Source organism: Diadema setosum, chromosome 3 (genome assembly GCF_964275005.1).
Source record: "Diadema setosum chromosome 3, eeDiaSeto1, whole genome shotgun sequence".
Classification (NCBI taxonomy): domain Eukaryota; kingdom Metazoa; phylum Echinodermata; class Echinoidea; order Diadematoida; family Diadematidae; genus Diadema; species Diadema setosum.
Genome location: NC_092687.1, coordinates 14,703,597 through 14,714,914, shown reverse-complemented (window position 1 = coordinate 14,714,914; position 11,318 = coordinate 14,703,597). Strand labels below are relative to the sequence as shown.

Here is an 11,318-nt window from a genome sequence, read left to right as displayed (position 1 = left end):
CGCAAATTTTCAAACCCACCATATCTTGGCTATCATACTTCCATTGATCTAAGCTTACACTGTTCTCTGTAATAAAAAAAAAACAACAACTATCGTGATCTGTCGATACATGCTTGGAAACCTAAGGAAATACATGTTTCATCCTGACAATATCCCCCACCTTAAGATATAATTCAAGGGGAAATCTTAATTATATCAACAACAACAACAAAATGTATTTTCCTTGTAAAACACTGGCATATACAGTATAACAGTTATGTTCTATACAAAGAAAAACCTAGCAACTGAAAATCACCTTTGTTAAACTATAAAAAAAAACAATCATATATCCTACAATTATATACAACCCGGTGCATCAAGCAATTACACCTTGTACATACCAGTTCTAATTCCTTTCTGAAACATTACCAAATGACAAACAATCATTTCACTACTACTAAGCAAACAATAAGCTTGCATAAAATGTGCTATGTACTTCGCATGTGTAGCACATAATTCTAATCGGTTTCACCTAAAACTAATGTAATTGATAAACACTTGCAACATACACTGATCATCACTGTGCCTATCGTTTTGAATCAATCACATAATATGCACTTGTGTAAATGTTTAATAAACCACCAGAAACTCTCAAATATCACAACTTCTCTTTGGTTAATGCCAAAATTATTAAAACTACAATAAAACTTTCCAAAACAAACAAAACCAATTTCCCTTTTTTTGTTTTTGTAATAAAAAAATGACACATTCCAAGTTCAAACAGACTTATTAAACTTACATAATACTCATAAAACAATTCTACGAACAGCATGAATTTTTTTTTCACACTGCACATCATGCTTTGCGTGACTATGCATACATAAGTTTGAGATTTGGATAATACAGGTATGTGTGTCAATGATGCCCCATAGAATTACAGAGTATCAATGCTAACCTTGCAACCTCTCGACTGTCTGAAGATCTGGTGTCTAAAAAGAGACATGAAACCTACCTCACTCCTCAACTCTGAATTATCACCTGTACGATCCTGTATAGTAGTATCCAGTAATAGTTAGATAATAACTCAAACTATGTAATTAAACATTACATATGCGATAACAACTCAAACTACAATCTGTACATGTACATAATTATACACTACAACGCGATTGCCCTACACCTAATCAATAGCGACGTTGATGTAGTGCGGGTGTAGTCTTGTCGCAACGCTGAAAGAAATAACAGAAATAAAAACAAGTATCATATTCTTTGCTTTGCGCATTTTGTTCTTAGCAAACAAAACATGTACAAAGGAGTTACTGAACTTATTGATTTTTTTTTTCATGTATATGTCCATATTAACACCTGTCTACAGCCAACCATGTTGCCTGTACATTTAAAGTAGACTTCCATGATAATGCATCTTTGTAACATGAAGAAAAATCTTATAATACTGTACTGACGTCAGATATATGCAATAAACACTGTATATAAAAAAAAAAAAATGTTTTGTCAGAATTGGTTATCTTGGCTTTACTATGTTCCATTTGAATTTGACCGTCTACTCTGTGTTGTAGGTTCACACTAGGCGGCTCATGGCATCTGCAGCCACATTGTCTTTGCCCTTTACAGAGACGAGCCTGAACCTGTGCTCCTGTAGGCTCATGCACCATCGCATGATTCTTTTGTTGTGCATTTTCTTCGCCTGTATGTACGTTAACGGCTTGTGATCTGTGTGGACTTCGAAAGACCGGCCACACAGATAGAACTCGAACTTGCGAATGGCCCAAACAATCGCAAGACACTCCTTCTCGATAGTGGCATAACGACATTCCCTCGGAAGGAGTTTCCGACTTGCGTAAGCCACTGGGAAGTCTTCGCCATCCCGTTCTTGCATTAGAACGGCACCAAGGCCAGTGTCTGAGGCATCGACCTTCAACTTGAATACCTTGGTCTCATCGGGTAGGTGTAGAATGGGTGGCTTGATCAAGCTCTTCTTCAATCCGAGGAATGCTTGTTCTTCGCCTTCTCCCCACTTCACCTTCTCGGGACTTCCCTTCTTCGTGAGATTTGTGAGGGGCAATGCCACATCGGCATAGTTGGGTATAAAATCCCGATAATAGCCGGTAAGGCCTAGGAAGGATCTGACCTGCTTCTTGGTCACCGGTCTTGGGGCCTCGGCAATCTTCTTTGTGAGACGTTCGCTCGTCTGTAGGATCCCCTCACTCACCTCATGGCCAAGGAACTCTATGGACTGAAATCCCAGCGCACACTTGGTTGGTCGAGCTGCCAAGTTGGCCTCCCGCAGTCTACTCAACACGGCTGAGAGTGTGGTCACATGTTCCTCCCACGAGTTTGTGTGCACCAACACATCGTCAATATAGGTCACCACATTGGGAACACCCAATAGCAGCTTTCTCATCATCTTCGTGAATTGGGCCCCTGCTGTGACAAGTCCAAATGGCATGTATCTGAATTGGAATTGTCCTATCGGTGTCAGAAATGCTGTCTTGGCCTTGTCTGAGTCTCTCAAAGGGAGCTGCCAGTATCCCTTTGATAAGTCCAATTTACTGAAATACTTGCTCTTTGCAAGTGACGCAAACAAGTCTTGCTGCACCGGCATCGGCTCAGGATCGAAAACCGTAACCTTATTAAGGCGCCGAAAATCGATACAGAAACGGTTGGTTCCATCCGGTTTCTTTACCATCACAATCGGATGACCATAGGGAGAGTCAGATGGTTCAATAACACCCAATTTCACCATCATCTCAACCTCCTTCTGGATTTCACCTTGCAACGCTTGGGGTACGCGGTATGGTGGTGACCGCACCGGTTCGTCTGTGGTCAAGTGTATCTTGCACTCTGCAATACTTGACTTCTTTGGTACATCTGTGAACACATCCTGATACTCGCACAGTAATCGTCTGATCTGCTCTTGTTTCACCTCGTCTAGGGAAACATCCAGCTGTACATCCTCAACGAACTCTCTCTGAATCGGACAAGGCATTTCTGGTATCTCAGTGAACACATCATCGTTGTTTTCCATGCCTTCGTCACTCCACAACTCATCTACACCACCATCATGGCACACCTCGAAACAACTTCCAGCAATTTCTTCCTCTGCTACCCTGCTGAAGTATCGCTTGAGCATGTTTATGTGGAATGTCTTTTTCACGCCATCTACATCCACTACGTAGTCATAGTCATACTTGGCACCGACCACCTCATATGGCCCTTTCCATTTAACCAAGAGCTTGTTTTGCTCCGTCGGCAGTAACACCAAGACTTTGTCTCCGATCTTCAACTTCCGTTTCTTCGCACCTCGATCATAGTAGGTCTTGTACCGCTTTCCCGACTGCTTCAAATTTTCCTGTGCCATCTGCCATGACTCAACAAGTCTCTTTCTCAACTCGATGACATACTCATACTCACTCTTTCTTTCTGGCTCGACAGCATCGTTTGTCAACAGCTCTCTCAAAACCTCCATGGGTCCTCTCACATGCCGACCGTATAGTAATTCAAATGGAGAAAAACCCAGGCTTGAGCTTGGTGCCTCTCGCAAAGCAAACAAAAGGGCAGGAAGATACCTATCCCATTGGCGTGGCTCCTCTGTGCACAACCGCTTCAAAGACGATTTCACCACAGCATTATACCGTTCCACTAGCCCGTTGCACATGGGATGGTATCGGGAACTCGTCAACTGCTTGATTGACAATAACCGGCAGACTTCTTTCATCAAGTCAGAGACAAATTGGGGTCCTAGGTCAGACATAACCTCTTGCGGTATACCCACTCGACTGTACACTGTCACCAGTGCTTCTGCGACATCGACTGTCGTTATTGACTTCAACGGAATCGCTTCCGTATACCTCGTGGCATAATCTACAATTGTCAATATGTAGGTGTGACCACGTTCAGAGGGAGTGAACGGCCCCATCAAATCGATGGCGATACGCTGAAATGGTACCTCGATTGTTGGTAGTCTACCTAACTCCACCTTGGGTACTTTGCCTTTGCTGATGGTCTTCTGACATACATCACATGATCGGCAGAAATTGGCAATGTCTTCATACATGCCCGGCCAAAAGAACTGTGTCTTTACCTTTGACAATGTGTTGTTGATCCCTAAGTGACCACCAAACAATGACTCATGTGCCAAATGCATGATATCAGCACGATATTCCTTTGGCACCACAACAAGTTTTGGGCCAATCCCCTCTGTCGGGTTTTGCGGATCTCTTTCCTGCCTCAATAGGCAACCTTGATCTACCCGGAACAGATACCTGGAATTATCAGTCACACCAACCTTATCCCACGATGCTCGAAGAGTGGGGTCATCTTTCTGTTTCTGACGAAACTCTGGCGGATCTGCGACTTTGACCGAATCGACCACAACTAACCCCTTCTTGGGTTTTGTACTGCGTGCTTTTTGGGCCCGTGTCTCCACAGCCATGACAGCTGGCACTCCACTGTCATCATTCCTGACTGAACACTCTGTCTCGCCCAACACCTGGTCTTCCTTCTGAGATTGGGTTTCGACTGCCATCACCTGTGGATCATCTTCTTTCACCTCAGAAAGATTGTCAACCTCTTCCTTATCAACGCCATCAACCCTGGTATCTACAGTTTGCTCACCATCTCCAATGACGTATCTACCACCATCATCCTCCTGATCAGCATCGTCACTCAATGCTTTGCCCCCTCTGGGCACCCATTTCAAATCTGGATCATTGGGCTCACGTGCACCAGTGACATTCCCAACAATCACTTCACACAAGCAATCCGGCATACACAATGCTTCAATCTCACCTGAAAAATATGGAGAGTCTAACTCTACCTTGGCGACTGGAAATTGCTTGACTGTTCCATCAATCAACCTCACTGTTTGACACTTCCCAGTCAGCTGATGTCTCTCAACCAGTCTGGACTTAACAACACATGTACTGCATCCTGTGTCACGGAGTACTGAAATTGGAACTTCACCAGGATATAACCTGCCTGAAACAACTGGCATACGATTCATCATCGCACTTACTTGTCCGTAAGCCATTCCCAGCTTTTCAACTTTCTGATACCCGTCAACGGGCACATGATTTCCAACAGGCATGCACGCAGCTGATTGCCCTGTTGCCTGTGGCTGTTTGCCACCCCCGTCATTTGACCTCAAACTACCTATTGAGTTTCCTGGACTGCCAGCTGACGGCGTGCTAGCATCCATGTTTGACCGTGTCATTTCTGATTCTTCAGTTAGCACCTCTGTACCAACCATTGCTTGAGCTGATTTCACACGCACCATGGGACAATCCCTCTTCAAATGTGTAGGACTCCCACACTGATAACAACCCCTCGGGCCATCTCCGCGCCCAGCCCCGTACTGGGTTTTCTTACCCTGTGATGGCTGATTCCTTCCCCTCACTTCAAATGGGCGCTGTGGGGGTTTCGGACTGCCTGGTGTGTTTTTCACACCACCTTGTGAGGGCTTTGAACCTCCCCATTTCTGATTCTGATCAGATGTCTTTGATTGCTGTCCAAATGTGTGCACACCATGTGCATTTACATACACATCAGCATTCTTACTGACCACCTCCATTGAATCACAATCCCTTTCTTTCAAAAATGCCACCACTTCCTTTGAACAATTATTCAAAAATTGTTCCCGTAGGACTAGATCAAACAACTTATCATACTCTTCATCGATCCCTGACAACTCAATCCACTGCACCAGATACCCTCTGAGCCTCGTCGCAAAATGATGTGGCCTTTCTCCTTTCTCTGGCCGTGCAGTCCTAAACTTCCTGCGATACCCTTCTTCAGTCAACTGAAAATGCACCATCAACTCCTGTTTGACTCTTGCATAATCATCTCTATCAGCAGGCTCCATTCTGTTCACCACTTCAAGGGCTTTGCCACTCAGATTTGAAATCAGATATAAGGCCTTGAATTCAGTAGGGATCTTCTGACTGTCAGCAAACAACTCAAACTTGTTGATATAGGCATCGAACCTATCCCGATTCTCGTCAAACTTGCCTATTTTCAAGTGCAAACCACTCAAATCCACATGCGTACTACTACTGGAATTTGTCGATCTCATTTCAGCCATTTTCATTTCATGTTCCCGGACCTTGGCTCTTTCCTCAGCCCGCATTTTCTCTGCAGCCTCATCACAACGAGCATTCACGAAACTATTCAACTCTCCACCGGAGTAACCAAGTTCCCTACCAAGGGTGGCAAAGTCTCTAATTTGTTCTGGAGTTGCCATCGTATCATCCAACAACAGCCAACCAAAAGAACATCAACCAGGAGAAAAATCCACTCCCAATTCACAACAATTCACTGAATACTCCGCTCAGACTTTTAACTGCGAATTCGACACAACCTCAACCAGGTCTACTCTTAACCAGTACACACCTTAATACATGCATACACTGCATACAATACCATGCTCAACTACATAACACCTTAAATCAACCACATGATAAGGAAGCCTTTAATTTTCTTTACCAGCCTATGGCTGTGTCTTACACCACCTAACATAGATCTAACGTTAGCAGGTCTCGGTGGGACCTCCAAAATTGTCACATAGTGACCTTGCACCTTGTCACTCTGTGGTTATATTTTTTTTTTTATACCTGCTAGTTCATCTACTAATGGCAATAATAACTACCGTTATAGCTACACAGCCACACTAAAACTTTAATAGGCCCATGATGTAAACACGATTATGAATTCACGTGCACACAAATCAATGTTTGACTGACCGTTTGACACCACTTTGTTTATTTACTCATGTGTAAATTCTACAACAGGGTAATGCCTTGTGAAGGAGCTTGGCATTAAGTCTATGCAATCACATAAAAATTATCGTTAGTGTGAGCACTCAACTTAGATACTGTAGTCGACGTCTGTATTGGCTATACCAATACACGCAGCCTCTAATACACCACACGTCCAATACAGCACTGTCTGTGTTCGCAAGATGTCCCCACAAAACGTCTCGACATCGTCCGTCCTTCCCCAGCCGGATCCAGATCGTCGACCTCCACTGCTAAACCCTCAGCACAGCACGACGAGCGTCACGATCATTGTCTTCGATGAGAGCTCACCGACCTCCACTGGTAAACCGTTAGCACGATTGTCACGGTCATTGTCCATGATGAGAGCTGACTTGCCTATCGTGGTCGTCCATGCTTTCTGCTTATCCTCTCCCCTCGGCTCTATCTAATTCCCCGCACGTCTACCTTACCAATCTCTCCACTATACAATGCATAACCTCCCATACCGAATGTACGACACTACAGTACGTCCAATACAGACCACGGCGCACGGAATGTGGTCGCGTGTCAGCTGTTTACATATGGTCTACTGATTTGCATACGATAAACAAACAACTACGCAAATTTTCAAACCCACCATATCTTGGCTATCATACTTCCATTGATCTAAGCTTACACTGTTCTCTGTAATAAAAAAAAAACAACAACTATCGTGATCTGTCGATACATGCTTGGAAACCTAAGGAAATACATGTTTCATCCTGACAAATGGCATAATGATTGAATGCGAGTGTGCGAAGCGAGCGAGCTTGAAAAATTTTGACATTTTACAGTCCCCCAAACTGCCATTTGTAGCTATACTTTTTGCTTTGGAGATTAGGGGGGGGGGCGCACCGGGCGCAACTGCTGTCAATCACTGGTAGCAACATCAGGGGAATGGCTTAGCGCTTAAATGCGAGCGAGCGGAGCGAGCGAGCTTTAAAATTTTGACATTTTACACCCCAAAGACTGCCGTTTTTAGCTATATTTTTGCGATTTGGTTTGTCCCACTTTTATGGGGGAACCATCCCCCCCCCCCCCATCGACGCCTCTGCATATGAGGGAGTAATTTGTTAAGTGAAAGATATGCTGCACACTCTTTGACAAATTAGGGAAATATACGTCAATCTCAACAGTGTACTTATCGAAAGGGATCCAGTATAGCGGAGCTTTTGCATGTTTATGATTGCAATTCAACGATTTGGTGCATAGTTCTGGCGGTATTTGGACAATAATTCCATTAAGAAAGTTCGAAATTTGTCCTCATCTTGGAAATTGCTTGGGGGATAAATGATTTGCCTGCCTAAACACTTTCGTAGGGGCGGGGCGAATGCCCTTTGCCCCCCCCCCCCCCCGAGATATTTTCGACGCCCCTGATCTTCCCTGGGTATACCCATAGATGTATCTTGACTGAATTATCAGTCACTGTCGTTCCTCATGAATGATTCAGGAAATGGAGGGGGTTCAATTATGGCAATATAGTTTTGTTATTGTTTGTTTGTTTGTTTTCGTACATATTTTGCAGATGGTCCCAAGTTACTCTCGTCTTAGCATGTTTACATGTAGGCCTACACTATTTGACGTTGTCAACGTCTGAGCCATACCTTACAGTGTATGTCCATGTCCGCGAGCGAGCGAAGCGAGCGAGCGCTTGAGAAAATTATGCATTCGATTTCCTACAAGATAGAATACTGTTCAGCTCTGTTACCTGTCTGAAGGCCGGCATACAAACGTCATGCAATATGCCAAAATTGATACAATCACATTTCTGCTTCCTCCATTTTTTTTTCTTCAAAATTCAGGGGGGGATGATTGTACAGGCCATCCCCCCCTCCTCCATTTCAGGGGGGGATATATCCCCCCCATCCCCCCCGGGATTTACGCCCATGATTGAAACTGTAACTAAATCGCTGCTCTTCTACTGGGTCACGGAACGTCCAACTTTATATTCAACAACAAAAAAAAAAATGTTAGGGGAAAGAAACAAATTTAGATATGACATTCTTAAATTAAAAACAAGAAAAAGAAAATGTCCACGTCAGGATTAAAAAAAAAAAAAAAAAACGCCGCACGAACATGCATTATATTCTAGATGGGAATCGGTCTTGATGCAAAGGTCCAATGATTGCCTCATTACTTTAAAAGCAATCTATGGTTCCCTTACCATCACCAGTACCACACCACAATGACGTCTCTAAAATCAACGGTAGCACATTTATCATTGCATCGTGCATTAACTCCCTTTTCCTAAACTACCAGTGGAACGTGTCATATCATATTGTGTATTTCGACCAGTAGTGATTGACTTTAAAGAAGAAAGATAATGCAAAAATTGAACGCTTACCACATTGTTTATAGGGCTATTCCAGTTTGGTACTGATCTGTTCTATTCTCCCAGATGCCAGCAACATCACCTATGGCTAACTAGTGAAACAGCCATGACGAAAATAAACGACAGAGAACCCCGTCATAATCACTACACTTGGAAAGGTTTTGCCCGAAATTCCTCATTATGAAGCAATATCAAGTCACTTCCTTCCCAGCCTGTCTTTAACTCCGTTATTTGGTCAAACAATAACAACCTGGAATTCCAAAGAGATAAGCGAGACGCCATGCACCTGGACTAGAGTTAATTAATTCAGTTCCCATTCCTGTTAGTTATGTAAACGTACACGTTCCTAAATATCCTGCTACAGTATAACAAGAACAAATGAAGAGAAAAGGAAAGAGAAAACGAATGGTGGCGAGCGGGATACTGTTTCAAGGGGCAATTTACAACATTACCTGTGACAAAATTAATGAAGCAAACCCAACCTCCAAACTCCAATACAAAACAAGGAAAATAGAGTAGCTGTGTTCATGACATCAGAGTGAAGCTGAACTGCAGAAAAAAAAGAAAAAAGAAATTAAAGGAAAAAGTCCTGCGGGACTCGATTAACTTCTCTCCTTCCGGTCGGGCATTATAAACACGCAGCGTGCTAAGCGATTCTGCCACACGGAAGATCCGAAGATCTTGTGCGAAACTTAAATCTATCTATGTATGCTATACACAACACAAATTTACATTGATATTCAGTTTTTGGCTATATACGTCAAGTGACTGATAGCGCTATTCAGCTTCCCACGAGTGGCCGCGTGGATTCGATCAATATACAGTTACAAAGATAAATCGGGAATCGTTTCAACCAGATTCCATTCTCATTATCAGTGATCGACAACGAAAAATAATGTTAAGTAGCGACTTGAAGTGATATTGAGAAATGTTCGGGAAGTCCAATTCTTTATACAGTCCTACATATAATTCAGATGAAATTGTTTCTGTCATGCAACTAATAGAAAATTTCATGTGGTGTCGGCGTGTCCAAGTAAGTTGATTGGAAAGGATATGTGAATGAATATTTACCAATAGGTCTTTATATTGTAAAAAAAAAAAATCAAACATGGCCATGCGGTCTTTCAAGAGTCACTTCACTTTAACATTTGTAATTTCAAGTCCAAGTTGCCTGTCAAAGCAGTGGGCCGTAGTAGTCGGAGAGCTAGAGGGCGCCTCTCCGACTACCTACGTTGTACGTTGTAGTATACGAGAATGAATGCCATTCAAATAACACGCAGATGAGGAATGAAGCAATAAGGACGTTTACAGACCTGATTTCAGCCATAGATTTCGGTGAGTTTTTGACGTAATTAAACAAAAAATCGCATACCGATTATTGAATGATTATCATAGATTACGATAATTCCTTGTATTTTAGTTTTCCACGATTAATAAAGATATTCATGAAGGAGTCGCACAACCACACTGAAAAATGACAACGTCTGCGAAGGAATAGAGGTGCAGCCGCTGTCGCTACAGCGGCTGCGTGTAGCTACGATAGGCCCCAGTAGTCTAAATAGGCCCCTACTGCACAACTCTACTGGGAGTACCGGTACGGTACCGGTATTAAAAAGTAAACTGTAACCAGTGTAAAAGTGTTAGTATTGGTCAATTTCTGACGTCTGTAGGATTGGATCGAAAATGCCATCGTTATGGACGGTATCCTAGATATTCATTAAACTTCTCGAGATCAATCCCATAGGTCCAAGCCCACTAACCGCTTATTACAATGAAAAACAAAATAAGAAGCTATGGTCAATAGATTACAGATATTGTTGTTCGCGTGACCTACGCTACCGCACAGTACAAGTTGTACATTGATTTCACGTACACTAACAATGGACAAGTGCTGCAGCAGTACTAAGTAGGCCTAAAGTTGACTGGAGCGTGATGTCAGACAAGATGCAAACTATAACTTTTGTTAGACCTAGAAATGATCTAGGCATAAAAAAAAAACACTAGATTGTAGAAAAACTTAATAGTAAGGCATACCGCATTGACCTGTTTTGAAGCCTGCCAGTTTATGAAGGGAAAGAAAGTGGCAATTTCCCCCAATATTAACGAGGGTTATTGCTTTAGCGTGACTGTCGTCGTGTGCAATACACGTAGCCGCGCCGTACGACGTGTCTAGCTAGCTAGTTTTATAAAATGGG

At 42.9% G+C, this 11,318-nt stretch overlaps 1 protein-coding gene across 1 annotated transcript; it reads right to left on the bottom strand.

Annotated features, from left to right (window-relative positions):
* Positions 1–1,558: 1,558 nt before the first annotated feature.
* Positions 1,559–6,238, bottom strand: LOC140246633 (uncharacterized). The gene has a single exon (XM_072325975.1). It carries the CDS (start codon positions 6,236–6,238, stop codon positions 1,559–1,561), a length of 4,680 nt encoding a protein of 1,559 aa, XP_072182076.1.
* Positions 6,239–11,318: the final 5,080 nt, after the last annotated feature.

Coding starts and splice junctions, on each gene's coding strand:
- LOC140246633 (XM_072325975.1), bottom strand. CDS start 6,238: ATGGCAACTCCAGAACAAATTAGAGACTTTGCCACCCTTGGTAGGGAA.